This window comes from Chrysemys picta, chromosome 8 (genome assembly GCF_011386835.1).
Source record: "Chrysemys picta bellii isolate R12L10 chromosome 8, ASM1138683v2, whole genome shotgun sequence".
Classification (NCBI taxonomy): Eukaryota; Metazoa; Chordata; order Testudines; family Emydidae; genus Chrysemys; species Chrysemys picta.
This window is the reverse complement of record NC_088798.1, coordinates 6,513,372-6,541,143: the sequence shown is the minus strand read 5'-3', so window position 1 is coordinate 6,541,143 and position 27,772 is coordinate 6,513,372. Positions and strand designations below refer to the sequence as shown.

At 46.4% G+C, this 27,772-nt stretch overlaps 1 protein-coding gene across 1 annotated transcript in view; it reads right to left on the bottom strand.

Moving 5' to 3' along the window:
* The window catches only part of FOXE3 (forkhead box E3), a 31,117-nt gene extending 5,341 nt beyond the window's left edge, over positions 1-25,776 (bottom strand). Inside the window, exons 1-3 of the mRNA XM_065553791.1 lie at positions 24,711-25,776; positions 8,900-9,063; positions 7,492-7,619 (exon numbers count right to left, since the gene is read on the bottom strand). Coding sequence (XP_065409863.1) covers positions 24,795-25,712 — 918 coding nt within the window. The 5' untranslated portion in view covers positions 25,713-25,776 and the 3' untranslated portion in view covers positions 7,492-7,619; positions 8,900-9,063; positions 24,711-24,794. The remainder of the gene's footprint in view (positions 1-7,491; positions 7,620-8,899; positions 9,064-24,710) is intronic.
* Between the last annotated feature and the right edge of the window lie 1,996 nt (positions 25,777-27,772).

Sequence of the window (27,772 nt, the reverse complement as noted above, 5' to 3'; positions counted from 1 at the left end):
AAAGTTTGCTGACCCCTGAATTATAGGGTCGGCTTATGAACGGGTTATAACATTTTTCCATTTTTACTTATCCATCTTGGGGGGGGGGGGCTTATAAACGAACTGGCTTATGATCGAGTATATACGGTAAATTTAAAAGCTCTCCCCACTTCTACATAAAAGGGAAGTAGAAACCTGATTTTAAAGAAGAGAAAATTAGAGGTAGGTAAAATTTGAACTCTGGTACTGTTGGTTTATTATTAATACCACTTATTTGTATAATAAATATTAATAATAATGAACCAACAGCACCACAGTTCAAATTACATGATACTGTAATTATATTATATTGTTATAATTTGCACCATTATCCCTCAGTGTTACTCTCTCCCACACACTCTCCTTTACAACCCACACACAGAAAACTAAAGCCAAGGTTCGCATACGTCACAACATCTGCAGCAAGCTGGTTACATCAGAGTGGGGTATAGACCCGTCTACTCTGATCAGCAACACCGGCACCATGTTACTCCTCTGCCTGGGCAGCGTGGGCATGATCCCCTCACGCAAAGAAGCAAGACCCTGTACTGAACACCGCCTGCCACTCTATTACAGGCTGCGGTGAGCCTACCCGTGTCAACAACCTCTACATCCTCACCAGCGTTGCTTCTCCAGGAAGTTGCTAGTATTGTTGAGCACACAAGGCAACGCACAGATCCAAGACATCCACTGCATGATAGAACACCAACGCTGAGTCACGGCAAAGTTCTCTCCCCACTGTTAATGACGATCCAGCCATCACAGGTGCACAGATATGGCAAGAAGCAGTAGGAGGACCCGACAAGAAGATTGGTATCATGATAGCATCTAGATGCCTAGCTGAAAGCAGGATCCCACAGCGCTAGGCGTTGTACAAACATGAAAGGAGACAGTGTCTTTGCCCTGAAGAGCTTCCAGTTTAAATAGGCAAGACTAAGGGTGGGAGGGGAAACAGAGGTACAAAGTGGTCAAGCGACTTGCCCAAGGGCATACAGTAGCTCTGTGGCAAAGCTGGGAATAGCACCCAGATATCTGGAGTCATGTTCCAGTGTCCTAGCCACTATTCCAGAGAGCACTGCTTCTTGTGTACATTCACCCCGTGCCACTAAGAATCACACACTCCCCCTGCTGCTCACCCTTGAGGATTGCTTTAATATTTGAGTCTTTAAATCATCCAGCTTGTGATCTTGGTTCTCTCTGTTTTTGAGGAGGAGAAGGGAGGTTCTCTAAAGCCACATAAATGTGCCCGCTGCAGTTGTGAACGCCCTGCAATATAAAAGAAAAGTGATTGCTGGTGTCAGGCAGCAATTTCATAGAACTTAGTAAATTGTAACAACCACTGTGCCACTTACCCCTGCAAAGCCAGCAGGTGTCCTTCGCCTCTCTGATGTGCTTTAATTATGGTGGGCTCTGGACCAGCCCCTATTGCCGTGGTACACAATTGCAAGAAATGCCTTGGCTATTAGATCAGGGTGGGTGGGCCCATATTAAAGTCAATGGATTCCTGGCAGAGGTGGTGAGGGATGGCCAAGATCCAATTGCAGGATCAAGGCCTTATTTTCTGCACCGTTTAAGCTGGAATTTAAAAAGAAAAGCTTTCTGGCCCTTATGGGAGTATAATACAGTTCTGGGGAGACTTGACCTGGAGACCGGCACACTAATTCCGACTCTCCTGTTCAAATAGCAGGTCTTACATGGTTTAGCTCATCTTTGGAAAGATGCATTGAGTAAGTTTCCACTGGAGAAAGGGCACAGGGTTGAGCCAGATGTCATTCCACAGTTTGATAAATGATCTGGAGGAAGAACGGAGTTCTAGCTTGATCAGATTTGCAGGTGGACTGAACACACTGAAGGGAGAGAGGGAAGTGGATGGATACAAGTGGAAAGGAGAGGAAAAATTACCGGAAGGAGACTTAATTTAGAAAAATGAAGATGATAAACATAAGACCAGGAAATAGCGTATAGAACTCAGCAGAGCAGAGAGATCTGAGTTTAGTGGAGAGCACATGAGGTATAAGCTAGAAAAAAGTGATGATACAGAAAAAGGGGGCTATTGATATCCATATGGCATTGTCACAGGTAAAGCTCAGGAGGGTTTAACTCTTCCCTATACAGCCTGGATAAACGACGTTTTGGGAATATTGTGTATCGCCTGGGGACCTGTCCTCCACGCCAGTCAGACATCAAGAAATGGGACACAATCCAAAGCAGAATGAGTAAAATGAAGTAAGCCACGGAGGCTGCAATTTATCAAGGCAGGTTGTTAAACAAAGAGGCCTGATGAGTTTGGTTGTTCTGTGTATGGTTTTTAACATTTCTATAGAAATATCATTCGTTTTAATTTCGTTAACTGCCAAGACTCTGAATTAGGCACCCAAGGTGAAATTCGCCCTGTGCTGAAAGTCTGCACAAGGTTGTAGTGGGATTTGCAAAGAGCCTCGCCCTTAGCATCACAGAAATGTAGGGCAGGAACGGGCCTTGAGAAGTCATCACGTCCAGCCCCTTTGCCAAGGCGGGACCAAGTAAACTTAGACCAGTTGTCACGAGGCTAATACACCCCATAACCCTTTGGGGGCAGGAGAGAGGTGTGTTATGGCCCCGCAACTGAATCTGTAGGGCTGCCCCCGAGGGGTGCGTGGCCATATGGCCTTAGTCTGTAGCCTGGCCCTTGCTCTTGCTCTCGGGGCAGGGTGGCCCAGCGGCCAGAGTCAATAGGGGGACCCGGGCCTGCCCTCTCCTCTGGGTCCCGACCCAGGGCCCTATCAGTGGCAGGGTTTTTCACCATCAGCTTGGTGGGGATCCTACCAAAATACACCGAGCCAGTCTCCATTTCTACCACCTCTTACTCCCAAAGTTCCCTTGGATTACTTCCTACCCGATTCTCTGTAGTTTTCTGCCTCTGGGTCTCAATGGTCTCTCTCTTCTCTGCGGTGTCCCGAGCCTGTGTGTCAGGGTCTGTCTCCGACGGGTTGGCCTCTGTGTCCTGGAGTGCAGGCGTTCCACCCCCAGGAGTCAACAGCGCACCTCCGTCCTCACCGGCAGTCAGCCCAGACTGATCTGCTCTGCTGCCTTTTATATCCTGTCTCCAGCTGGAACGTGCCCAGCAGAGCCGAGGGGGCATGGCCTCCTCAGCCAAGAGCAAAGGGTTAACCCCTGCTGCATAAGTGCAGGGCCGATACACCCAATCACACCATCCCTGACAGATGTTTGTCCAACCCGTTCTTAAAAAGCTTCAATGGTGAGGATTCCACAACCTCCCTTGGAAGCCTATTTCAAAACTTAACTATCCTTTGAGTTAGAAAGTTTTTCCTGCTGTCTAACATAAATCTCCCTTGCTGCAGATTAACCCTATTACTTCTCGTCCCACCTTCAGTGGATGTGGAGAACAATTTATCAGAGTCCTCTTTCTAACACCCATTACATCTGTGTGTCAGAGGATGGAGATGGATGGCAGGAGAGAGATCACTTGATCATTACCTGTTAGGTTCACTCCCTCTGGGGCACCTGGCATTGGCCACTGTCGGTAGACAGGATACGGGGCTGGATGGACCTTTGGTCTGACCCAGTATGGCCGTTCTTATGTTCTTATTATTTGAAGCCTGTTTCTCAGGTCCCCACTCACTAAACATGCCCTTTAAAAAACAACAACAACAAAACTTCTCGTATTCAGGTTTTCTAAACCTTTTATCGTTGTTGCTCTCCTCTGGACCTGCTCTCCAATTTATGCCCATCTTTCCCAAAGGGTGGTGCCCAGAACTGGACATAGTACACCAGCTGAGGTCTCAGCAGTGACAGAGTGGGACAATGATCTCCAGTACCACAAACACTCCTGTGAATACCCTCCAGAAGGGTATTCACCTTTTTTGCAACTGCATCGCTTTGTTGACTCTCATTCGGGGCCGGCTCTAGGCACCAGCAAAGCAAGCACGTGCTTGGGACAGCACAATTCCAGGGGCGGAATTCCAGGTTTTTTGTTTGTTTGTTTGTTTTTTTGCTTTGGCAGTTGCGCTCTCGAAGTTTGGGGTGGCAAATTTTTTGCTTGGGGCAGCAAAAATCCTAGAACTGGCCCTGCTCTCATTCAATTTGTGATCCATTATCGCAAGTTGAATGAGAGACAGATCCCTTTCAGCAGTGCTACCACCTAACCAGTTAGTCCCCATTTTGTAGCCGTGCATTTGATTTTTCCTTTCTAAGCAAAATACTTTGCGCTTAGCTTTATTGGATTTGATCTTGTTGAATTCAGACCAATTCTCCACTTAGTCATGGGCATTTCCTCCGAAGTGCTTGCAACCCCTCCCAGCTGAGTGTCACCTGGAAATTTTATAAGCACACCCTCCACTCCATTATCCAAATCATTAGTGAAAATATTAACGAGTGCCAGATCCAGGATTGACCCGTGACCCCACTTGATATGTACTCTCAGTTTGACAGCATACCATTGAAAACTACTCTTCGGGTACATGCTTTCAACCAGTTGTGCACCTACCTCATAGTAATTTCAAATAGACCGCACTCCCCAGTTTGTGTATGAGAAGGTCACATGGGACGCTGTCAAAAAATCATAGGACTGGAAAGGACCTCGAGAGGTCATCTAGTCCAGTTCCCTGCACTCACGGCAGGACCAAGTATTATTCGAGACCATCCCTAACAGGATATATCCCATCCATTGCTTCCCCCCTCATCCACTAGCCAATTAACCCAGTCAAAGAAGGAATTTAGATTAGTTTGGCGTGATTTGTTCTTGACAAATCCATGTTGGCTATTCCTCATAACGCTATTATCCTCTAGGTGCTTACAGATTGGAACAAATTATTAAACTGTCGAAGTGAGGCTGACTGGTCTATCATTTCCCTGCTGGTGCTCTTCACGGGGTGAATTTCAGCCTAAAATTGGAAGTTAAATCACTTCCATCAGCCCTCTCTGGAGCCCTTATTATCTCCTAGCAGTGTACAATGTCCCTCTCCGGTGTGTGGCCATTCGATCACCCAGTCAATGCAAATTTTCCAGGTTTCAGGGCCCCCAGCCCCACAATATTCAAGTGAATGACTTGGAAATGGGTTGCCAAACTGCTCCAGGGACTGGGATCTGTCCTCTCTGCTTGGAGGTCTATAAAATCATGAGTGGTGTGGTGAAAGTGAATAAGGAAAAGTTATTTACTTCTTCCCATAATATAAGAACTAGGGGCCACCAAATAAAATTAATGGGCAACAGGTTTAAAACAAATAAAAGGAAGTTCTTCTTCACACAGCACACAGTCAACCTGTGGAACTCCTGGCCTGAGGAGGTTGTGAAGGCCAAGACTATAATAGGGTTTAAAAAAAGAATTGGATAAATTCATGGAGGTTAAGTCCATTAATGGCTATTAGCCAGGATGGGTAAGGAATGGTGTCCCTAGACTCTGTTTGTCAGAGGGTGGAGATGGATGGCAGGAGAGAGATCACTTGATCATTACCTGTGAGGTTCACTCCCTCAGTGGCCAATGCCAGGTGCCCCAATCAGTAGAAAGGATACTGGGCTGGATGGACCTTTGGTCTGACCCAGTATGACCGTTCTTATGTCCTTATGTTTGGATTGAGAACCCTAAATCTAATCCCTGGTTTGTGCCAGTGGGGAGCAGATCCTCACTCTGCTCCTAGAAGACTTCATGGAGGCATCAGTGTGACTGTTGTGAGCCATTCACTGGTATCTGTCTGTACTCCTTGGCGTGTACGTGCAGTTAAAGGAGACATACCAGCCCGGGTATGATCAAATTCAGTCACCTAAAACGGGCTGGATTATCAGAGGGCAGGGTGCACAGCACTTTCTGAAAAATCCCTTTTCCTGTGGGTCCCGTTGGTCCCCTTTCACACGTCTCTATTTCGGCCTCCAAAGTCACGAGTCTCTTCTGGTCATTTTGGCCATCTGCTTGACTTGACTTTTGCATTTCCCGATTTGTCTGTTGTACCTGACACCCACGTTAGTAAAAGCCTCCTGCATCGGCGTAGTTCATCTGACTCTACTAACGGTACTGCTCTGGTGTCGAGCAGGAGACGGACGCTTTTTGCCCCCACTGATGATTCAGCCTAGATAAATACTCTCACCCGTTGTGATGAGAGAGATTCAGACTGTAGGATTCACGGCCGCCCCCCATTATCCTTAAGACTACATCAGCCCCCAAGATCCTGACTACATCACTGCACTGGCCCAGTTTCAGTCACGAGAAAATCTCCCACTGAAGTCGATCAAACAGTTCATACCGTACGGATCAACAGGAGCCCGGAATGTGGGTCTCAGCTGTGGGATTTTCGGGCACTCTTGCAGCTCAGAGATAAGCATGCCATCTAGAGGATGTCAGGTTTATTGCTGATCCACTGCTTAAGAAGCTGCTGCGCGTTCAGGTTGGAGACCCAATAAAGGATAATAAAGCTGGAATTCCTCCTCCAGCTGTTTGGGTGCACAAGGGTTGGTCATAGCAGAACTGGGATGGTTCGTCTGCATCATGGCTGCTCTCCCCCATTGTAATGTGAGGAATATGGGACAGCGTATATGTAATGTGAGGCCCCAGGGTGGGTCATTAGCAGCAGGGATTAAAGCTGGGCTCTCTGGTTCCAAATGCATGAGTCCTAGAATCATAGACTATCAGGGTTGGAAGGGACCTCAGGAGGTCATCTAGTCCAACCCCCTGCTCTAAGCAGGGCCAATCCCCAGACAGATTTTTACCCCAGTTCCCTAAATGGCCCCCTCAAGGATTGAACTCACAACGCTGGGTTTAGCAGGCCAATGCTCAAACCACTGAGCTATCCCTCCCCTGTCAGACAAGGCCTGTGGCAGGATCATCAATCTACACGTGGCCCAGAGGGGGACAGAGTGCCACAATGAATGAATGCAGGTAACAGAAGGGGAAGAAGCGCTACTAGTGGTTCCACAATACCCAGGTCTGATTCCGTGCTTCTCATCAATGCATGTCACAGCACTTTACAAAGGAGGGCTGCATCATTCTCCCCATTTTACAGATGGGGAAATTGAGGCACCGAGGTGAAGTGATTTGCCAAAGGTCGCCCAGCAGGTCAGTGGCAGAGCCAGGAATAGAACCTGGGTCTACCCAGTCCAGAACTCTAGCCACTAGGCCACGCTGCTTCCTCCACAGGAGAAGTAAAACACACCATGACCGCAGCTGCTGCATTCATGCTCCGCAGGGTTGGGGAAAGGGTCTTCTCCCATGGGCCCGGTAAAGGCCACCTCAGCCAAGCCTTGCTTTAGGACTTTGCAGGTGGTGATGATTTGCCTAGAGAATCCATTTGCTGAGCACAACCCCAGGGTGACCACTCTCAGCGAATGTAATCATGAAAGCACAGGAGAGAAATCTAACCCTTGGATGTTTTTTAAAGGAATATCTGTGCAACATTAATTAGTCTTGGTGCAAATGTGTGGGGCTTGGCCAAATGTACAGAGGGCAAAGGGCACTGGAAAGAAAGATGCCAGGAGAAGCCATACCTGAGATTCTTCCACTGGTTAGATTTCAGCATGGGTCATGAAGATCTCCAAAGCCAGTGGTTTTCAAATGATGGTCCGTGGCTCATTAGGGCTCCGTGGAGCTCTCCTTGGCAACCGGCAGAAACATTCTGAGAACCAAAGCAATGGAGCATTGACTTGGGGGCAAGAAAACATCTATCAAACCTGGTCCACACAATGAGAGCATGAGAAAGTCAGCCCTGAGCAAATACACCACGCTGCAGCACTATCTGGACTGCCTCATGGACAGAACAACGAAGATGCAGTCTAGTGCCGCCCCTTTGTCGGTGCCTTGTCAAAACATGGGTTCATTTAGTTCCTACGAGATTTTTATCCTCCTTAATTCAGCCGGCCATGTCTTCTGTGTCCCATTAAACATACTTGTAGAACATGGCAGCAATTCACCTCCCTCGGTGGCGGTCTAGCCCCTGGGAGCAAGCAAATGGCAAAATGTTAAATTTTTACAAGGACTGGTTATTTACCGTTTTCCATTAGGCACCTGTCCTGTGTTTTGTTAGCAGTTAGTCACACACAAAGCCTTAACAAGCACTCTCTCCGCGCTCACCCCATCAGATAAAGCCGGCAACTCAGCCTCACCCTCCCGACCGTAGTTCGCCAAAAGAGAATCAGCTCAACCAAGTGATTACTCAAATCTCAGGTTGCTACAGGGATTATATGAATTTGCCATTCAAAGGCCATTTGGGGAGACGGGCAGCTTGCTCCATTTTTCAGGCGTCCGTTAAACCGGAGTCTTTTGAAGTAGGCATTAGTTACCTTGCCACTTGTTTAGGCAACTTTAAGAACATTCCTCATATCCAGATGGATATCTTTAAAAAAATAGGAACATAAGATTTGTCAGATGGGATAAGCCATCTAGACCCATGTCTGGTCTCTGGCAGTGGCTAACGCTAGCTGTTGCAGAGGAAGGAGCAAGAAAACCTGCAGCATGGGATAAACTGGCCATCAGGAAAGTTTCTTCCTGACCCCCAGCAGTAAGAGGCTGGGTTATGCCCTGAAGCTTGAAGGTTTATATCCCTTCCAAAATCTTTTTTTTTTAAATCTTATGTCACACTGGATATTCTTGTTATCCAGGGAGCAGGGGGAAGCTGAAACCTAGTTATAGCCGAGTCAGAATTTGGTATTTCCTCTACTCCTGTGGACCAGGTGCTGGCCCTTACTCGGGGCAGACTGAGAAGTCCAATCTGAACCATAGCTGGTGGGATTCATTGCCTAAGAAAAGATCACGTGTCAGCCACTAGTTAACAGGTGGGCAACGCATCTCCCGCTCAGTGCCTGATCCACAGAGGAGGAGAATCTGTTCCGCCTTCAGCTCCAGAGCCTGGTTGTCTAGCTCAAGTTGTAGGAGACCATCATGAGGCTCTCTACTCACCACTGGAGCCCCTCCTCCTGGTCCCACCTGGGGATCCACTCTGCCGGCCTGACACCTCTTCCTGCGGTGGCTCACTCCCTGTCTCTCTCTCAGCCTCGCTCTTTCAGGACTCACTGCTCCTGCTTCAGGGCTTGACCCTCTGGCCAGGTCACCATAGCTGTCCCCTGTTGGAGAAGGAGGGTGGTGCATGTATCAAAGTCTTTCCAGAGCCACTGTCCCAGGTGGTCTTCCCATTAGCTGCCCCATAATGGTGCCACTTCTCCAGGGCCTGGTGGGGGAACCCAGGCCTGCCCAACCCCACGGGGCCCCAGCCCAGGGACCTTACAAAAAGCAGTCAAGGCCTGCACAAGCCTACACTTTACTACTGTCTCTCTGGGCTATTTCCTACCTTGCCTTTGCTGACCCTGAATGTTACTGTAGCCCCCCGCCCCCCTTCTATGGTCTGCTACTTGGCCTTATACAGGCCTTTCCTGTCCTCTCCAGCTGAGCTCCATCTCTAATTAATCCTCCTGGTACACTGGCTCCTCCTCCAGGTGCAGCCTAGGGTGTTAATTGGCCTATCTTACCACCTTAACCCTTTCAGGCCCTGGGTTGGATGGACACCCCACCACAGAGTCTCATTGCTTTCAGCTCTGGAGGTCCCAGGGGCTGGCCGGCACATAGACACAGCAATGTACCTTACAATATTGGGCCCACCTGCTTCAGGGTTCTTTACCACGACCTTCAGTGTTCGAGCTCAATCCTGCAACTACTGAAGTCATTAATACGGCTGCTATAGACTCCAGTGAGGCAGGATCAGGATCCTACCTGCGCTCAGAAGAGACCCCATTCCCACGTGTGAGAGCTCAGAGCAGCTGCTTCGAGCTGTCCCTCTTGACCTGAAACGCTGGGAAATAGCCTGGATTGGATCTAGGGGGTGTTTCCCTCTCCCATCACTAAGACTATTATTGAAACGTCAGCAGTGCTCGCTGCTCGTTCGGTTAAGAAAACTGTAACACTTGTAACCCTAAAGAATTGTCTAAAAACTCTGCTAAGGAACCTAATACAGGAACTAATTGTTCTCGCCCAGCACATAGCGCCCTGGTTAAAATATCAAGGAGGATGTTTTCATAGCAGTGGTCGGCAAGCAAGACACTCCAGCAAAGTAACACTCACTAAATTAGTGAATTATGACAAGAGGCATGCTAGAGGAGACACAAAGGTACTCAATGAAAGCAGGTGAGCTAAATAAAAGGAACAGGTGACGCCAATGAGAAAAGAGATTGGCAAAAGTCAAGAAAATGGCCAAGATTTTCAAAAGTAACATGATTTGGGGCAGGGCTCAACTTGCAAGACCTTCAAAGGGAGCGATTTTCTGACCGGGCTGAGTACACAACCTCCCCCAATCAGGAGTTCGGCCTGGGTCTCTTAAAATTGTATTCTTTACTCCCATAGCCCCTCATTCCTTCCCCAGCACCCCACTAAGGAGCCAGCTGTATGAGTAGCCAACATGGCTAGCCTCAACTGGTTTTATTTAAGGGCTTAGCACCATGGGAAATGGTTGCACTAGCTTGAAGAGTTCCTCCCCCATGGGGCTAAAACGTTCATGACTGCTGTGAGCCGACAGCAAACTCATGAGGTTGTAGGGTCCTCCTAACCCCAAACAGAGGTCATCATACAGGGGTAGATCCTGCCATCCCCTCCAGCTACAGAGGGACCCACCTAACCCAATGAAATCACTGTGGTTCTGCTGGAGAAAAGAGGGGCAGATTCTAAGAAAACCAGGAAGCTCTACTCACCTGGGTAGGAAGAGCCAGTGGAGATCACGAAGTAGCTCTGCTGTTAGCATCTGCCCTGTTTGGAAGACTCCAACCTCCCCCAGGAAGCTCCCCAGGGCAGCTCAGCAGCTTGGGGGGTACTTAGCAAGGTCTGAGTTCTAGCTGACTGTGAGAATGGGCCTCTTCTCAAGAAGATAAATAAATAAACAAACAAACAACAGGCCTCAGAAATATCTACTAGCTAAAAGACAGGAAGGTGCACCAGCACTTAGTTCTAATATGGCTACTTTAAGCTTGGAATATTAGGTCTTTGCCCAATTTAAAGGGCCACACCCTCCCTCTCCCCCCACACACACATCAAAGCATGCTGGGAAAAAGTTCCTACCAAAGGACAACCCTGCCCTAGGAAGTGGATAATTATAAAGGAGCTTGTGCTGACATGGTTGTAGTCTTCTATCACCGTTCTGTCACACCCATTCATTTGTATTGTGCCATGCTATTTTCTGTGTTGCTCCTTACACAAGGGATACGCTTTCTGTTCTGCTCCATTACCCCAACAAATTCCTTCGAAAGACACTGTTTGTGATGCCTATGAGAAGTGAGTTAGCAATAACACTTAAAGAAATACTCACTGTTATTCCCTTTTCTGAGCTTCCCTACACACCCTGTCTCCTTGACACTGGTAAGCTCACAAGCGGTTGGGACTAAATTTATAATTTGTGCCTGGGCTGGCATGTCTGCAACTCTGAAACGCTCCGTACAACCTGCAGAAAGTTATCGGGTAATTGTCTACAGAGCCACTCAAAATGTGCTCTCTTGGGCAGCAATCCTGCTGAAAACTCGGTTGGAAGCTCCCGTGTCTGCACTGAAGTCAATAGCACTCCAAACAGAGGCTGGGGGCAGTGTTAAATGTTCACATTCCAGGACTGGAGCCTTGGTTATGCTACAGTTGCCGATGTGGGGACTTAGTTATAATAAAAATCTTGGGCTTGATCCTACCAGCGCTCGTGCCTGGGCTTCACTAAGGAGCAGTGAGTACAGATGAGCATGTGCTTATGTTTAATCACATAAGTAAGTGTTTGCAGGACGGGGGCCTGTCAGCCTGGGGATGAAAGTTAAATTCATATGCTGAGTCATTCCCCTCCATGTCTTCTGTTGTGTTTCAGAAAATTCTTCCAGGGGACTTTTCAAAATCTTCTGTAAAGTTTGCCTTAATAGGAATTCTGAATTCTTGGCTGTTCCGTTCGCCTTTTTTCTCTCCATTTTCCACTTTTAGTGATAATCCCGTGGCCGGCTGTGCCAGTTCATGCTTGGCTAGACAATGCTGTCTGGCTGTGTCTTTGTTTTGTATAATTGTTCCAAATAATTAGCCACCAGTGCAGCTATTCTGAGACCTCTTTGTGCTGCAATGATGGGGATAAGCATCAGATGGAAGAGACTCCGCGTAAAAGAAAGATTTTCAGCCCAGGGGAAAATGGATATGTTCTTAGAATAACATTGAAGAAAATAAAAGAATAAGTAACGTAGTTTTGATCTCAACCGGATCTGGCCTCGGTCAGGTATCTGCAGTGTGATTTGCCTTGTTCTAACAAAAGAATTAAGCACTATTAGTTTGCCATGACATCTATAATGTATGTTACTAGGGTCCCATCTAGTGGGGAGGGAGATAAGGTGCAACTGAGTAAAGATGGCTGACTGACCAGAAGATTTGTGTGTTCGGCTGTCATGGATATTACAAAAGCCAACGAGAAGGTTGAATCAGCAACTTCTGCTCATGCAAGAAGTCCTTACTCACTTGAGTAGTGCCACTGAAGTCAACAGGACCACTGTCCTGAAATGTGACCGCTATTAAAAGATAACTAGCACTTGTCATCCACAGATCTCAAAACAGCTGACAAAGTTGGAGCAGTACCATTGCTTCCACGTTACAGATGGGGAAACTGAGGCACAGAGAGAGGAAAGTGGACTGATTTGGTCCCGCACGCTAGCCACTGAACCACATTGTCTCTCTTGGAGGATGACGTATTGGGGAGGATCACATGTTGTCTCACCAAAAACTGCATTTATACTATAGAGATGAATACAAGACAATATTCTACTCGATGGGCTATTGTCCAGTGCAGAGCAGTTGTTTTATAATTACAGTCATTGTGCAGCACAGAAGTCAGTGGAGTTACTCAGTCTAAGAAACAAAATGATACATGTGGAAATTATAACCATAAAGGTTCTACACTGAGAAAACTCCTAACCAGTCTTAAAACCAATTCAGCCAAATCAATTTTAAAACCAGTTACAGCCATAGTGTAAGAACCAGCTGTAGGCAGTCTAGGGTGGCCTGGCCTGTCTTAGTGAATCCATTTCTCTGTAGAAATGAGTGACCCTGTCCGAACAAAAAGCCACAAGTGACCATCAGATTTGGATTACTCTGAAGTTCTGAAACAGGTTCAGTAAAAATAGGCCAGGCCACTACACACTGCCTAAAACTGTGTCTAGACTATGGCTCCAGTGGGTTTTAAAATCAGTTTAGCTGCACAAGTTTTAAAACCAGTTAGAGAAATTCACCAGTGTAGACGTGCCCTGGAATCCTGGAAGGGACAAGAACCTTGACCATGAAGCACTGGAGAAGGGCTTGGGAGAACAGTGGGAAAACTCTAAAAAGGGGTTGACATGGCCAGAGCGAGGGCTCTCAAATGCCAGAAGTTCACACTGAGAATCCAGTCATCCAGAACAACGTGTGATCCAGGGCAAGGGCCAGAACCTCAGCTGGTGTAAAGTGGAATAGAGCTCAACTGTACTCTATCAAGTGACGCCAATTGACACTAAATAAAGACCTGGCTCCAATTCTTACTAGGAAAGTGTTTATATTAGAAACTGGAGCTAGACCTCTGGGTCACTGGCGCAAGTCCATTCCATCTCACTAGTCACCAAAATCAGTTGCCATGAGAAGGCTGCTCCATTGGCTTTGCATTTGGTAGCTTCACTCCAGTTCCCAGGGGGTACATAAAACCACCATGGCAATGCTCAACTTGTATAGCAATCCCAGTAGGGAGGCAGTGAGGCATATATGGACCATGGAGACCAAACTATCCTTGTATCTCTAGAGAGTGGCCATCTGGTCAAGGTTGAGGCACGCTAGAAGGCCAGCATGGGGAAGCTTGCATAGTCACTCCCTGGGCTGTATCTGTTTTATGGACAGTCGGAGGACCATGTTGTCACTCTAGGCCCATTCACACGTACTGGCATGTTCACACACACATTTTTTTAAAAAAAATCATGTAACTAAAAGCCTGGCTTGTATCAATCCACTCTATGGCATCCTGAGCAGTGCAAATGAAGCCACTGGTTCAGGGGGTAAGAGGTGGCGGATCCAGGCAGGAGTACAAGAACCTACTACTGCCAACGAATAATGACATCAGCCCTTCAGCTCAAGTGGCACAAGCCCATGCTGAAAGTCATGGGTTCAATCCCCACTCATGCCACACGGTGGGGATGGGTTGCCCAACCACAAACCAAAGCAAAGGGCACATGGCTATTCCTTGTGGCGTTAGAATGCCTGTCCCAGAGCCTGGGCAGCCCAGCCTAATGGTGAGAGCAAGAACCAGCATCATGCTGGGAACAAAGCAGGCATAAGCACTGAGCAGCCACCAGCCAAGTGCTACTGCTGGGCCTAAGAGTAGTCCTGGCACCGTTGCTCAGCCAATCAGCTGGTTTCAGCTGCGGTTAGCTAGCTGCTCCCAGGCCCAGCTGCAGGGCTTCATTCCTGACAATTCCCACCAAAGAGGCTACTCAAGAACAGAGAGAGCCCAGTGCATTCCTGGTGTAATTCCTCTGGAGTGCTCCCAAAGATAACTTTGGCTCTGTGCATCTCAAATGTTCTTGGGGGCTCTGACCACTGCCACTGCAGATTTTACATGTTCTCAGTTACCACCCTCGACAGAGTCTTAAAACCAAAACAAAAAGCTCATTAAATAGTTTTAGTACTTCAATGATAAGTTGAAATGTTTTTCTCGTTTTACCAAGTAGTTGCTACACCAGCGCAGCCAATGGATCCATCAAATGTCTGTCTTTGGCTCCAGCTAAAGGTCTGCTTCTTTATTGTAAATGTTGTTTTAATAACATGAATGTCTTTTACATAGATAGGACTTTTCATCCATTGATCTCGAAGCACTTTACAAAGAATGCCAGAGTCATTATCCCCACTTTACAGATGGAGAAACTGAGGCTCGGGGAAGGAAAGTGACTTGGCCAAGGTCATCCAGCAGGCCAGTAGCAGAGTCAGGAACAGAACTTAGGAGGCCTGAGTCCCAGTATGCTAGCTAATAGGCCACACTGCCTCATATACAATTTTAATATACATATATAATTTTTTTCCTGGAGGTTCAAAGGGGCTACTGAGAATGGAACATTCAATTAATAACACCATCTTCACAGTGTTAGCAACCCCAGGCATTCAAAAAATCATGAGTTGGGCCCCCAAAAATGAGAGGATTGTAAAAAATCTTTGATTTTTAAGACAATTAATGTTGGGTTCTTTCAATTTGCCTTCTGATCTGTGTGCCTTTTAGGGGTCAGGATTTCAAGCTTTTCTCTGCAACCATAAGGGTTAGAAACTTAAATGAAAGTGGAGATTCTTATATACTCACATGACTCCAGGAGCTGGGGCTTTAAGAAAACACCAAATATCACCAGACTCGTGAAAAAAATCACAAGAGTTGACAACACTGACAACAACAATCCTGCTACCTATCAACTATGCATTGGATGGAATTCCCTTTGGAAGCACATTCAACGCACTTTCCCAGTCCACAGGTCCAATCTCATTGTTAGCTTTTCTTTGAGATCATCAGCGGGGAAAAGGGAGTTTCACCCAAACTCCATCAAGCTTTTCAATGATGTTCACAGATCCATTGATTTCAATGGAAATTAGGATCCTGAATACCTTTGAGGAGCTGAAGTTTAGTTAGGCCTTAGTTCCCAACCTACATAAAAATGTACTTCACCTCACAAGGATGTTGTACGAATAATTACATTAAAGATCATGATGGACCTAAGGTAGATAAACTGTGCATTGTATAGCAGACAGTAAGAAATATAAGTACCCTCAACGGCACAGCGTGGTCATCAATGTCTCCACGGACCTACTTTGTCACCATGATCGCTTCACTCTGTTCCACAAGCACAGCTCCCAGTTACTTGTGCTCCAGCTAAATCGCCCGTATCTGTTAACCGTGGAGGGTCTATGGCACACGGGTGAGCAATTCTGGTTCTTTTCAGCAGAGGGCAGTGACGCACAGCCACAAGCCAGCTCAGGGCAATCTTTTGCATTTCTATAGCAACCTCCCTCCAAGAGTCTCAAAACACCTTGCAATCACTGATACGGTCTCACAATTCTTCTGTGAAGTCGGTGAATGGTATTATGTTCCTAACTGCACCGAGAGGAGAGACTGAGGCACAGAGAGGATAAGTGACTTTCCCAAGGTCTCAGAACAAGCCAGTGACATAACTAGGAAATGGGGATGAGGGGATGTTTTCACACTGCACCGTTCACATAGGAATTGCCATACCAAGGACAGACCAATGATCCTTCTAGGCCAGTATCCTGTCTCTGACAGTGGCCAATCCCAGATGTTTCAGAGGAAGGAATTAAACCCTCATAATGCATCTAACTGGGGAATTTCTCCCTACACCCAGCTGGTGATCTGTTTATGAACTAAAGTATGCAGATGGATAGCCCTGGTCATTTAGTCCTAGGGAGTGTATCTTCAGATGCTATTATATTAAGGGTCATAGTACTGATCCTATAATTAAGGTTACATGGGACATGTATTTTATTCCATTACAACACTTCTTTTTCATTTCCATAAACCCTTGTTAAAAAAATCATTTTTTGATTTTTTTTTTTATCTAATAGACATTTAGACAGAGGAAGAGAGCACCAATCAATGAGGGGAACAAAGGCCTAGAATGGAGGGAAGAAAAGAAGAGTAGGGAGGGAGAGGAATTGAGCAAGGGGGGGAAACCAAGGACAATGATCAAAATGGAAAATGAAATTCCCATGTATTTTGGTAAGTTGTGTGAGACAACAGGAGATGAGAAGGGGGGAAAAACAGAAAGACTGGATGAAAAGCAGGTGAGATGCACACAACTGTGAGCTCTCAGTGATTTGTTTTTTCCCCCTTAAAGCCCCAGCTTCTGGAGTCATAGGATTATGTGAGAATCTCAGTTTTCATTAAAACAAAAAGGACATTTCCAACCCCTAGAGGTTGAAAACGTGACCCCTGAAGGCTCAAAAGCCAGAAGACAAATTGAAAGAACCCCAAACCTATTTTTAAATATGTATTATTTTTAAGCCCATCTCATGGTTTCAGGGCTCTGCCTCATGACTGAGGTTGGGGTTGGCACTAGCGGCTGCAGAAACCTGGCCATAACACCAGAGTTCCTGCTGGGAGAGGAGGAGCCAACAATATTCATTCCAACTGTGACCAGGGTGGAGTTCCAACAAAAAAGATTGTTAACCTCTGACTTACCTCTTTGCCACTGTGTTCCCATTAGGAAACAGTATGCCAGATGCTGCAGCCCAAACTAAAGTCAGTGTTCCCTAGTGTCCTGGTTAAGCAGCCATTAGTCTTCTCTGTTATTAAATGTAATGATTTCTCCACGGGTCAGGGGGGATATTTCAATAAATGGCATCCCGACTGAATGTGTCATCATTAAGTGTGGTACATTGTACTTTACAGCTAGGACAGTATTTTCACCCTTGGGTACCTTAAATGAGGCCCCATAATCCATCTTTAGGGTAAAATTTTCAAAAGCAACTACGTGATTTAAAAACCTATGTCCCGTTTTCAAATGTGACTTAGGCACTTAGAGCCAGATTTGTAAAGGTATTTAGGAGCCTAAAGATGCAGATCGGCACCTAGTGGGATTGTCAATCGTGCTTGGTGCCTAACTCCCATCAGCATCTAGGTGCTTTTGAAAATCTTGCTAGGCAGCTGCCTGCATCTTTAGGCACCGAAATACAAATCGGGCCCTTAGGCCCTGTAGAAAATGTTACCCGTTTTCACCTGCATAGGGGGCCTGGTTTTCAAAGCTGCTATGCACCCACAGCTCGTGTTGACGTCAAAGGGAGAGGCAAATGTTCAAGCACTTTGGAAAACAGGACCATTGCTCAGGTTCCTCTATGGACTGAAGTGATTAACTTGAGATTTGAAAATGTTGGACACATGCTTATACCTGTCAGTGTGTTTTAGGAGCCAGGGAACTTTTGCGAACACTGCTGTGAGCGTCGCACCCTGGGGTCCTTGCTGTGTTGTGTAGTGTTCTAGTTAGGTTACAAACGCAGTTTAAATAGTGCGTATCAGACCTTCATCCTGTGAAGTGCCACATCTGTTGCACAGCAACATCTATCATCAGCTGATAGAAGACAGCCCCCTAATTAATCTATGCTCTACAGTTATAAAGACAAGTGTATTGGCTATTATTAAATTGACATTGCATTTACATTAGCCTTGTCCTCATCTATTCATGGCACTCTCTCTCTTTTCAGGCAGTGGTTCAGATCTTGATGTAACCACAAATGAACCTGATTGGGGCATATGTATTACATCTGTAGTGTCTCCATGGTTCTACACAGTGACATGACACAGTGAAGCATCTGATTGTTAGCTGAACAACAGAGACATGAATACTTTGCTCTGGCTACAATACAATTCCCCATACTTCACGGCAGAAGTTAGGACAACCATGCCATTCCTGTGTGTGCCACTAGGGGTCGCTGTTGCCTTCAGCTGTCTCAATGTCCCCACAAGGCAGCCGATAACCTTTGATTCATCAGTTAACATGGTCATTAGCAACCTAAAGATACTCTAGACCAGGGGTTCTTAGACTTTTGTACTGGTGACACACACAGCAAGTCTCTGAGTGCGACCCCCCCTTATACATCAAAAACACTTTTTTATATATTTAACACCATTATAAATGCTGGAGGCAAAGCGGGGTTTGGGGTGGAGGCTGACAGCTCGCGACCCTCCATGTAATAACCTCACGACCCCCTGAGGGGTCCCGACCCCCAGTTTGAGAACCTCTGCTGTAGACTTTGGTGGGTGGGGCAATCAGGGTTAAAATGTGCCTGGGTTAATATTGTACCTGACAGTTTTCCTGGATCTAGGTTTCAATGGCAAGACATAAACTCACAGTCCAAGGGATAAAGTAGATACATTTCCAGTGAAAGCAAAACCATATAGAATCTGAACTACGTTTATCAAATGCAGAAACTGATTTACTATAACAGCCACACAATGGCTATATCGGTAGCTGACATACATTCAGGTCTGGGGAGTGAAAACACACACACTGTAATTACACCTCTACCCCGATATAACACGACCCGATATAACACGAATTTGGATATAAGGCGGTAAAGCAGTGCTCGGGGGGGGGGGAGCTGTACACTCCGGAGGATCAAAGCAAATTCGATATAACGCAGTTTCACCTATAACGCGGTAAGATTTTTTTGGCTCCCGAGGATAGCCTTATATCGGGGTAGAGGTGTACATTAATGCCTAGAGGAGGTCCCAACTTACACCAGGACCTACACAAACACATAGTGAGTGATAAACCCCTGCCCAGAGTGCGTCCAATCTAAACAGATACAACAGACAAAAGGGTGGGAGGGGAAACAGAGGCACAGAGGTTAAGTAAGGTCCCACCTGTAGCAGAACCAAGAAGAGAACCCAGATTTCCTGTTTGTTCCTAGTCCAGGCTTTATCCACTGAGCCCGCTCAACTACTGATTCGGTTTCAGATTAGTTACACATTTATAAACCCACCTTCACCCACATGCCAACCCCTCTATTATTTGAGTTCCATTAGCAGACCTAGAATATTTAGCTTAGTTTCTTTCTCACGATGAACAAAAGTGATGCATTTTTTAAAGACAAATCATCAGGTTTACTGAGCAAAGATAAGAACGATCTCAGTGTCAGGCCTTGCCTATGCATAAAATTGCAAGGATTTAACTAAATGAATTTATCATTTTAGTTAAAATCAGTGCAACTTTCATATATACACAAGGCCTAACATTTCTAGGGTGATCCACATAAATCCTCTAAGCAATATATTTTTATTGTACTTCACACAGTGCCAGGAGGGAATTTTTCAAACCTTCCCCCTTTTTTATTAGTTAGAAATAGACTATTCCCAGGTGCAAAAGGCATTATGAAGACAACTGCCTCACCCTTTGAAAACACCATTTGCAGGCTAGAAATATAAGCCACTCAAGATTTCCAATTATATGTTTCGACTGCTTTAAGGTGTCTCAAGCTGGGTACCCCCCTCCCAGACAGGGTCACCCCCAAATCACTAGTCACTTTTGAAATGAAGGGCAAACATTTAAGACTTGCTTCTGCTCTGATTTCAAGTGGCAAAATTCTCATTGACTCCAGTGGGAGCAGGATCAGATCCTGTATTCAATACAATACTAAAATAACTTTACAATGCCTCTTGTCTTAGGGACAGATTTTTAAAGGTATTCAGGTGTCTAGTGTGATTTTCAAAAGTAATCTAGGCACCTAACGCCCATCAATTTCAATTGGGACCTTTTGAAAATCCCACTAGTGCCTATAGCCTCAAAGGCATTTAGGCACCTAACTCCCACTGAATTTAAGGATGTCAGGTGCTTAAATATCTTTACAAATCTGGCCCCTGGCTACTTTCAGTGGTCCCAGGAGTCTCTGCATTTTTCATTCTTCCGTCCCGCTCCCACTGAAATCAATGAGGGGTTTTGCCAATTACTTCGACGGCAGCAAGATCAGATGATTTAGGAGTGTCATTACTTAAGATAGCCCGAATTCCGTGGATAGTGCTAACTAAAGAGGGGAGGATTTTATCGGAGACTTGGTTTCACAACCGGTGAGAATTGCTCCTGTTTCACTGAAGTCATACAGAGGCTCATTAAAAATAAGCCAGTAAAGCAAAGGAGGGCTCGTGGGCCACATGTAAACTCTGCAAAGCTTAAATCCACCATGGCCCTGGAAGGCTTATGCCCTACATGACATTTTAATCCAACTCATTTGCTAGATTCATCCGAACTGTAAACAACCCTTTGAAATGAAAGCTTAAAAGCCTAGTGGTGATACATTAACTTAATCAAGAAAATACTCTGAACACATTAGTTTAACAACCATCGAAATACAAGTGGCTACAGTCTCCCCCACCCTAGGGTTAAGAATAATAATATAAAAAAAGAGCTTCCCCCATTTTGATTTTCATTTTATTTGTAAATATAAGGACTGATCCTAAATATAAGGACCGAGACATTTGACATCAGTGGAGAATCTTTCCACTGACTACAGTTGGCTATGGGGAGGTTTGAATCTCCAGAACAGAATATTATTAAGAGAGGTGGTTGAATACTACATGTTGGCTTTATTATCGGACACATTTCTCTGGTTTGTTTTCTCAGTCAGCTGCTGATTCCACAAGCCACATTTTCTGGAATTCAATCAGCTCTGATGCGTATTGGTCTGATGGAAAGCCCGCGGCTAGATTTCTGTGCCTGGAAAGACTCCTGCTAAGCCTTCGGTAAGTGTATCCTGTTAAGGGAATCAAATATCACGGCTTGTACATGTGCAGGGGTGGAACAGGCCTATTGCAAACTCCAGCGTGGATCCCAGTTTGATTTTTTAAAAGTTAAGTGTCCCCAAATGCAACTTCAATGGTGTGAGGAAGGAGACAGCTGAAAGATAGGAGCGAGCGATAGCTCAGCCCCTCAGACACCCTGAGCCCAGCTGGCTCCAAAGGCACTTGAGCTGAAATCCAAAGCTGCAAAGAACTTGAATAGCCCTTTCAGAAGTTTCCCCGCAGACCCCAGCAAACGACTCCTGCAAGCTTCCTTCCTGCTGCTTCTGGGTGACTGGAAATGAATCGACTTATCATCTGCCCTTTCTCCATCACTTCCCACCTAGGGCAGCATTTGCCACTTGGCTCCCTGTGCAGAAGTCTCACAGATTAACCCTTGATTCTGATAGCACCACTTCAGGCTAGTACGGGGTAGGCAACCTATAGCACTGATTTTCAGTGGCACTCACACTGTCCGGGTCCTGGCCACCGGTCTGGGGAGCTCTGCATTTTAATTTAATTTTAAATTAAGCTTCTTAAACATTTTTAAAACCTTCTTTACTTTACATACAACAATAGTTTAGTTATATATCATAGACTTACAGAAAGAGACCTTCTTAAAATGTTTAAATGTATTAGGGGCACGCGAAACCTTAAATTTGAGTGAATAAATGAAGACTCGGCACACCACTTCTGAAAGGCTGCCGACCCCTGGGCTAGCATAACAGTGAGGAACATGTCTGGTTCAGAGTTTCATCAAATTGTTCCCAGAGAGCTGTATATATGTGTACGGACCCCATCCCTCCACCATACCTTCTTTTTTTTCAAGCCAGGTCCTTTCTTTCTAATCCTCCAAGAAATGCTTCCATCTGCCATGCAAACCCACCTTTCATTTCCACAACTTCAGAAGGTCCCGATCCTGTTCCCATTAAAGTCCCATTCACTTCAAATGGAAGCAGGTAGGCTCTATAATTGCTAAAGAATCAGGAAAGTGTATGGCTCTGATCCCCCACGGCTTACTAAGGCAAAACTTCCACAGACTTCAAAGCAGTTTTGCCTAAACAAAGATTGCAGGCTCAGGTCGTACATCCCACAGTGCCATATTTACAAGAGTCCCGTATAATTATTTTTCTTCTGAAAGATCATTTTACCTTTCTCTATTCCATTCAAAAATTTAAAAAACAGAAAAATAAACTTTGGAATGCAACGCAGATAATACTGTTTACATGAGACTGAACCTTTTCAAACTTCTGTTGGGTATAAAATATCTTCCTGTGGTTAGCTTTATGGATTTATTTTACAAATAGTCTAAATACCTTTCTGGGTTTTGTTTTTATCTCCCAATCAGAAAAAAAAAAAAAAGGTAAGTATGATCCAAGAATTAGAAAGTAGTTCTGTTCCACCATCTCCCCTATAGATTTGGCTACTGTTAATTGATTTTATGCAGAAGACACATAGATGCTATGATGATGAGCAGCAGTTTAAATCCCTAAGAGTCTGAAGAGGTGAATCTGAGTGAGGAGGGACTAGTGATGAGAGATAACAGATAATCTGATAGCCTGACCTACACAGGCCAGATAAAGCCACCTAACCCTTGTGATCAGGTTCCTAAATTGCCAGGTGCACCTACCTGAAGGTGGACTGGGTTGCATGAATGTTAATTTCTAAATGGCATGCAGAACATGCTAATCAAACACCCCAGAAGAGAGACCCTCACAGACAATCATTCATTAAAACACCGGTGTATCCAGGCAAGTACAGGTTTGTACAGGGTTAAACTAAAGATAAGGAATGGGATTTTCAAAAAGGGCCTAAGGGAATTAGGTGCACACATTTCCATTGAAAGTCAGTTGGAATTTGGGCATCTAACTCCCTTGGGCAGGGAATTCAAATGAGTCAAGAGCCCCATCCCAGAACACCAACTCACCGAATCAGCTCCAATGCAAATGCTCCTGTAAATCAGAGTAGCAGATAAATCCTGTTTTTTACAATGAGGAGAAAAATCCCATGCTTGCACATTTACATGTAGGAAATTTAGGGTAAAAAAACATGGAGAATATCAGTGGGGAATTCGCCTCAAAAATCCATGCCAGGATACAGCCCTATAAATAAAGGGCAAAGGACCAGCCAGTGTGCAGATTCAACATTTAAGGCCAAAGGGGACCATTGTGATCATCTAGTGAGTCTATCCTCCTGTATAACATAGGCCATACAATTTCACCTGCAAGGACTCCTGCAGTGGCGAGAATTATTCTCACTACTACATAAGTGAAAACTATCCAATTGTAGATAAATAGAGGACACCTTACAGAAAGGAATCCAATCTCAATTTCAAGATTCCAGGGGATGGACTATAACAGGCTTCAAATAAGAACTAGATAAGTTCATGAAGGATAGGTCCATCCATGGTTATTAGCCAAGATGGGCAGGGATGGTGTCCCTAGCCTTTGTTTGCAGAAGCTAGGAACGGGGACAGGGGATGGATCACTTGATGTTTATCTATTCTGTTCGTTCCCTCTGAAGCACCTGGCATTGGCCACTGTCGGAATGGCTTTAGGAGGCTTCCTTTAGGAAGCTGTACAACGGCTAGTTACCACCAGTATTTAAAAACAGACTTCAGATTTGAAACAGTGAGTATAGCTCTGAAAAAGTGTCAGTAAAAAATGAAAGCACAAGGCACTTGGCATAATTAAAACAATGTTATGAATCTCATATGAATCAGCTGAGTTCTGATGTAGTCTATTTTTAAAACCCCCTCAAAACCGTTTCTGAAAAAAGAGCAGTATTAAACAGTTGAAAGGAAAGATTTATTTTTTAAAATCCTTTCTAACAATAAAAGTTATTTTTTTAAAAAAATAGTAAAAAGAAGTTTTTTCCCACAGAGGAAGAAAAAAGGTAAAGTCTTAAATAGTAATAAAAAAATCCCATACCTAGTAGTTTTGCTAACTGTCTGGTTCCAGGTTATGAATCCAACAAAGAGAGGGGGGGAAATGGGACATCCTGGAATGTTTACAAATCTACAAGGTAACAACGCCTTACACAATGGTTTACACAGGGCACTACTAAATGCATTATCCAGTGAATCATAATTCACACACAAGGCACTCCAATGCAATGAATCGTGCATAACACGTGCTAGAGCACTGTAAATGCACTATAGAGCATTGCAACGCATTGCATATACAGCGCTTGTGCAATGCACCACAATGCATTATACAGTGCACTACAGTGTGTTAGGCAATCAATGCACACAGGAGACAGACAGTACAATGCATATGCAATACACGACCTGTTTTATAGCACATGTGCAATGCAACACACAACGTGTTTCACACTCAGGGACATGTGCCATGCAGCACAACGCATTACGCAGCGCGTACAGTGTTAGGATGAAATAATCTACATATGTACAGTAAAAAAGCAGATGCATTCACGTACATTGTGTGTCCCATCAACATGGAAAAGGGTGGTACATGGGCCCTGCTCCTACCGCCAGTGGCACCGGGAAGAGCAGCGCCGGAGTCACATGTACCGTTCGAGTCCCGAAGCGAAGCCGGGCTGCCGCATGTAGGCGGGATTGGGGCCGAACTGCGGCCCGGCCAGCGCCAGGAGCGGCTCGGGGTGCTCGGCGCAGGAGGCGGCGGCGCGCACGGGCGGCAGGCCCAGGCGGCCGGCGGCGCCGTAGAGCGGGGCGCTGCCGGGGGGGGAGTAGCCGCTCGGGGGCCCGGGCAGGTGGGGCGGCGGCGGCGAGGCGGAGTAGGGGTAGGCGCGGCCCAGCGGGCTGGCGGGCGGGAAGCAGGCGGGCTCGGGGCAGCCGCCCAGCTCGGCGGCGGGGCTCAGCCCCAGCTCGGCGCCGCCCATGAGGCTGTCGATGGTGAAGCCCCGCGGGTAGGGGGCGCCGGCGGGCAGCGGCGGGCTGTAGCCGGCGGGCGCGTAGGGCGCGGCGGGGCTGAAGGCGGAGTAGGCCGGGTAGGTGGCGAGCTCGGCCCGCTTGAAGCGCTTCCTGCGGCGGAGGAAGCTGCCGTTGTCGAACATGTCCTCGGCCGCCGGGTCCAGCGCCCAGTAGTTGCCCTTGCCCGGGTGGCCCGGCTCGCGGGGCACCTTGACGAAGCAGTCGTTCAGGGTGAGGTTGTGGCGGATGCTGTTCTGCCACTTCTTGGGGTTCTCGCGGTAGAAGGGGAAGCGCTCGGTGATGAAGCGGTAGATGCCGCCCAGCGTCAGCCGCCGCTCGGCCGCGTGGGCGATGGCCATGGCGATCAGGGCGATGTAGCTGTAGGGCGGCTTGCCCCGCGGCACCGGCCGCTTGCGCCGCCGCCCGCCGCCCGCGGCGGCCGGCTCCTCCGGGGCGGGCGGCGGGGGCTGCTGCGGCGGGCTCCCGGGCTCCGGCGAGCCGGGCGGGGTGCACATGGCCGGGACGTAGGAGAAGCTGGCCGGGTTCATAAGGCGCTGGCCGGGTGGGGAGCAGAGCGAGGGGAGCTCCCCCGGGGGCCTTATATCCCCGCCGGCTGGCGTCACCCTGTAACGGGGCGGCGGTGCCCACCCACCTGAGCCCCCCCTGCGCCCGCCCCCGGGAGAGCCGCCTCCGACCGGGGGCGCTCGCTCTCCGGCCCCCCTGTGAGTGTCTGACCCGCACCAGGTGCAGTCCGCGGGGGCTTCTCCTGCTGCCCCTGGCCGCACTGATGGGCACCGCAGATTGGCAGCAGCCTGGGGAAAGGGAGGGGGGACGACCCCCTAAATAAACCCAAGGCACTTGGTCAATTACACGCCCCAGCGTAGTCGGCTGGGAAAGCGCTGGAGGTGCCGATGGAATTGGGCTTGAAGAAGGGACCCTAATTTCCTGCAGGAGATAAACCATGAAAACAAAGACAGGAGACAAGAATAGGATGATAACCATCATCAAGTATCCCTTTGCAGCCAGCACTGGGGACAGGTTGTTTTAAACCATATTTAAAATCGGACACTTTGGGGCGGGGGTGTTCTGACACCAAACATTGGAAGCTGCAGAGAAATTTACCACTTTTCCGTGCAGAAATACCTGGGTAACCCTAGAACCGTTTTATTCGGTTTACATTTTATTTTGTTAAACGTTGCAGATTAAAAAAAAAAGACATCGGCAGAGTGAAAACGCGGTTACTTTGGTTGAACACACGAATCAATCGGCATCGTGGGGCAGTTATTTGAATCTTTTGTAGATTTCGTTTGTAAAAAGCTTTCCAGCGCTGTTTCACTGGGATATTCGATAGGTTTGAAATTTTCAAACATTTCCCCGGTGTTCAGTTGTTTTACCAAGAACCGCGTCTGTGTGTAATCAACAGAGGAATAATTTGCAAATATCTACACAAGCGCTTTATTTTAAATGAATATAGACATTCGATAGAGTGGATCTGCTACTTTTTAGAGAAATCTGTACACCTGCTAACTGCTGGGGGGGGGGGGGGTTTGGTGGTGCTGAACTGAATGAATGGTTTTCAGTTAATTTTGATTTTGTAATTATTTTCTCCGGCAGAAAAACAGTTCGGCAAAAAAACATCTTTAATTTGACCACGGAGCACAACAACTGAAAAGATAATGTAACACTTCTAACAAGCGATCTCTTGTTACTTTCATTGTACACGTCGGTATTTAAACGATTTAATATAAGATACATTGTAAGGGGCACAAGTCCAGGGGGGGGGGAGTGTAAAAATCAAAGTAATAAAAACAGTCTCCAACACTTGAGTTATTTATTTTATGCAACCTCGTGCGATTTGCTAACAGGGGTCCCGCGGTAGGTGTGTTAGTGCCAACAGGGAACGGAGTGGATTGAACAGTTTTCGGAACGATAGTTTATAATTCAGCTGTTTAACGTCCCTCACATTGCTGGGGGTGGGGGTGGGGGTTAACGATTATGCGTTTATTTGTAAACAAGTGATTCGAAGTCTCCCTCGCTTGTATTAATGGCAAGGGATTGTTCAAAGAGGGGGGGATTGGCATTTCTAAAGGTGGTGTTGACCCTACGGAAGAGAGGTAAATAGCTGATCCCAAAATATTTACAAATTAAAGAAAAGTGTCTGCTTATTTGAAGACCCAGGGTCCGACCTTGGGCTCTCCACTCTGGTCTCCACAATGCCTGAATACGGAGCGTAGGAGCGGGTGTCTAGCAATGTAGACTCACTGTCATACATGGCAATGCTGTGTACATGAGGGGAGGCATACTAAAAGAACCGAGTCTTAGCTCTGGTTTTCAATGTCTTAACGAATGAGCAATAAATAACAGTGTCTGTCCTCCTTATAGGGGAATATACTTTAAAACTGTATCTATTGCATTCGAAGAAAACATTTACAAACTTTGAATGTACATCTCCTATGTAATGTTACAGAATGTGTATGTAATACAATAGCTAGAGGGGCCATTACATTAAGAAAGCATGGTGGACATTATGCATTATAGTTCCTGATTTTCTATCAACACAGAGCATGACAGGTAGAAATGCCTGTCAAATAATTTGAGTGGCACGTAA